This window comes from Amphibalanus amphitrite, unplaced genomic scaffold (assembly GCF_019059575.1).
Source record: "Amphibalanus amphitrite isolate SeventyFive unplaced genomic scaffold, NRLGWU_Aamphi_draft 000990F_arrow, whole genome shotgun sequence".
Taxonomy (NCBI): Eukaryota; Metazoa; Arthropoda; class Thecostraca; order Balanomorpha; family Balanidae; genus Amphibalanus; species Amphibalanus amphitrite.
Genome location: NW_024882484.1, coordinates 168,118 through 170,405, shown reverse-complemented (window position 1 = coordinate 170,405; position 2,288 = coordinate 168,118). Strand labels below are relative to the sequence as shown.

The window sequence follows — 2,288 nt, the reverse complement described above, 5'->3', positions numbered from 1 at the left end:
CGGGCCAACACTGGTGGCGGACTCGGTGGCACTTCTGACCCGATGGAACATCGCGACACGGACCAGTGAAGCCAAACACAACTGGTCGATGGCGCTGCAAATGTACATATTTGACACTCTGACGCCCTTTGACGATGTGCACAGTGCACGCACACCTTTATCTAGGTCACAAGTGCGATATTAGAGGATGGACTCAATGTCAATTTTCCAAGACACTCAGGCAAATGACAGCCGTAGAATCCTTTGGTAAGTGGTGTTCGGTGTCATGGTTACTGAAGAAACAACTCGCTGCTATGTTTTGTTGATTCTGTCATTAATAAACCATCATGATATTGATATTGTCGTATGAAAACGCTGAAAGGCTGACTGCTTATATGCATTGTCTGTTGTAAAAATTCATGAATGATATCATCGTACCGAGCCAGTTACTCCAAAGCTGATATCGTCAAGTGAACTTGTCACAGGTCGTCAGCGTCCTTCCGTTGCACGACCGTAAGTGTGCATAACCAACTGCCGTAACGTCTCAGCCAGTTTGGTGGCCACATCTTGAGCCGCGGTCGTCACATGATCTCATCGCCTACCCCAAATCCATCCTCCAAACATGGTTGGAGGCCTCACAGTGTATTCAGCCCTTTTCTCATGGACACAAACTGTAATAGGTCGAACAGAAATTTAGCACTACTTCAATGTAAACAAACTCAGCTGTTCTCTGGAACGCGCACACACAATGTCTGAGAGTGCCGCCAACACCGGCGGTCCCCACCCACCTCTCGGTTATCTCACACTTTGCACACCTCACTCGTCACTCCTCTCACACGCGTACACAGCTCGGACAGTACACAGAGTCCCTCTTACACTCGGTCGCAACTCGCAGTCCCTGCACAAGTCTCTGGATTCGGCGGGCACTTCTGTATGCCCAGGCACAGACACTACGGGCGCCGCCTCTTTAGTCAGCGCGCCGCTGTAACATTTCGCCCGTCTGGCGACCGCACCGTACCGCTCTTTACAAAACGGCCCGCCGCGCGGCCAGTGTTGGCCGCCTCTGGGCGTCTGGTGGCGTCACTGTCGCCGTCGCGAGGGCGCCACATCGCGGCCGTCGTCCGACCGGGGAGAGCGGAACAGAATGACACGGCTCGGCGCCCGGCGCCGCTATCACCGCCAATACTGGCTGGCATGACTCGCCGACCGTCCATACACGGCGGCGGCCACCGCCCGGCCGGCTGGCGGCACCGGCACGGCGCAAACCCCAGTCCAGCCGGCCCAGTGACCGCCCGTGCGTGGAAAACGGTATCAAAGCGCGCCCAGCCGCCGCCTCCGCCGCCACGGCGCCGCCCGGCCGTCGCCGGCACCACAGCCGCCCTCGGCGCACAGAGAGCGGCACATCATCCTAGAAAAGCTCGGGTAAAAACACAGAAAGCGTCTGGATCGAGCGAGGGCGGCCGTCGGCGCGGCGACGCCCGTCGCCATATTTGGTGAACGTGTACGTGTCAGTCCGCGTGTGTGAGTGTGTCTCCGCTATATCACAAGTTCTCCGCCCGCGTCTCGGCGGCGGCCGCACTACGAGAGCATGAAGCTGAGCCGTCCGTCGCGCACGGCGGTGGCGATGCGCTCAGCCATGATCTCGAGGCTGGTGTAGTCGGGCAGCTTCAGGTAGTTGACACACGTCATCACGGACGGCAGGAAGTCGTCCGGGTTCTCGTTCGGCTGCACGATCTTACGGACGATGGTGAGCGGCGGCGAGAGCGCCCGGAACCCTGTGGCGACAACAAAGGCAGGGTTAGACGGGAACATTGACATGGGAGTGGTACGCGAGCTCAAGATGTATAGCGAGGAAATGACCAACAACTCATTGGCCGTTTCTATGCACTACACACGAACCCGAATTGCACTTCGTATTCCAAATAGTTCAGCACGACTAACAAAGTAGTGATGTCAATTACGGAAAATCGGAATACCGATACCAAACCAAATACCAACCAAAACCATGGGAAAATACCAAAACCAAACCAACTTGGGAAACTGAGGGATATACCAACTTTTTACCGATTTCTTAGCCTCTTATACTTTAGTGAGGGCTTATGATACCAACAAAATACCAAACACATTACGATTGAAATACCAAATACCAAGTTGGTATCGGTTTGGTATCGGTATACCAAAAAGTTGGCATCCGATTGACATCTCTATAACAAAGGCTCAAGACAAATGGGATGAAAGGACACAAACAACATGCACGCGTGGACCAGAGTTTGGCTGAACCCTGTCACCTTCTTGACGAGTGAGCATGA

The 2,288-nt window shown here is 54.6% G+C and overlaps 1 protein-coding gene across 3 annotated transcripts in view; it reads right to left on the bottom strand.

Moving 5' to 3' along the window:
- Positions 1 to 605: 605 nt before the first annotated feature.
- Positions 606 to 2,288, bottom strand: part of LOC122368926 (E3 ubiquitin-protein ligase TRIP12-like) — an 82,742-nt gene continuing 81,059 nt past the window's right edge. For all 3 annotated transcript variants that reach the window (XM_043343248.1, XM_043343249.1, XM_043343250.1), the window contains one exon: positions 606 to 1,754. In XM_043343248.1, coding sequence (XP_043199183.1) covers positions 1,558 to 1,754 — 197 coding nt within the window. In that variant the 3' untranslated portion in view covers positions 606 to 1,557. The remainder of the gene's footprint in view (positions 1,755 to 2,288) is intronic.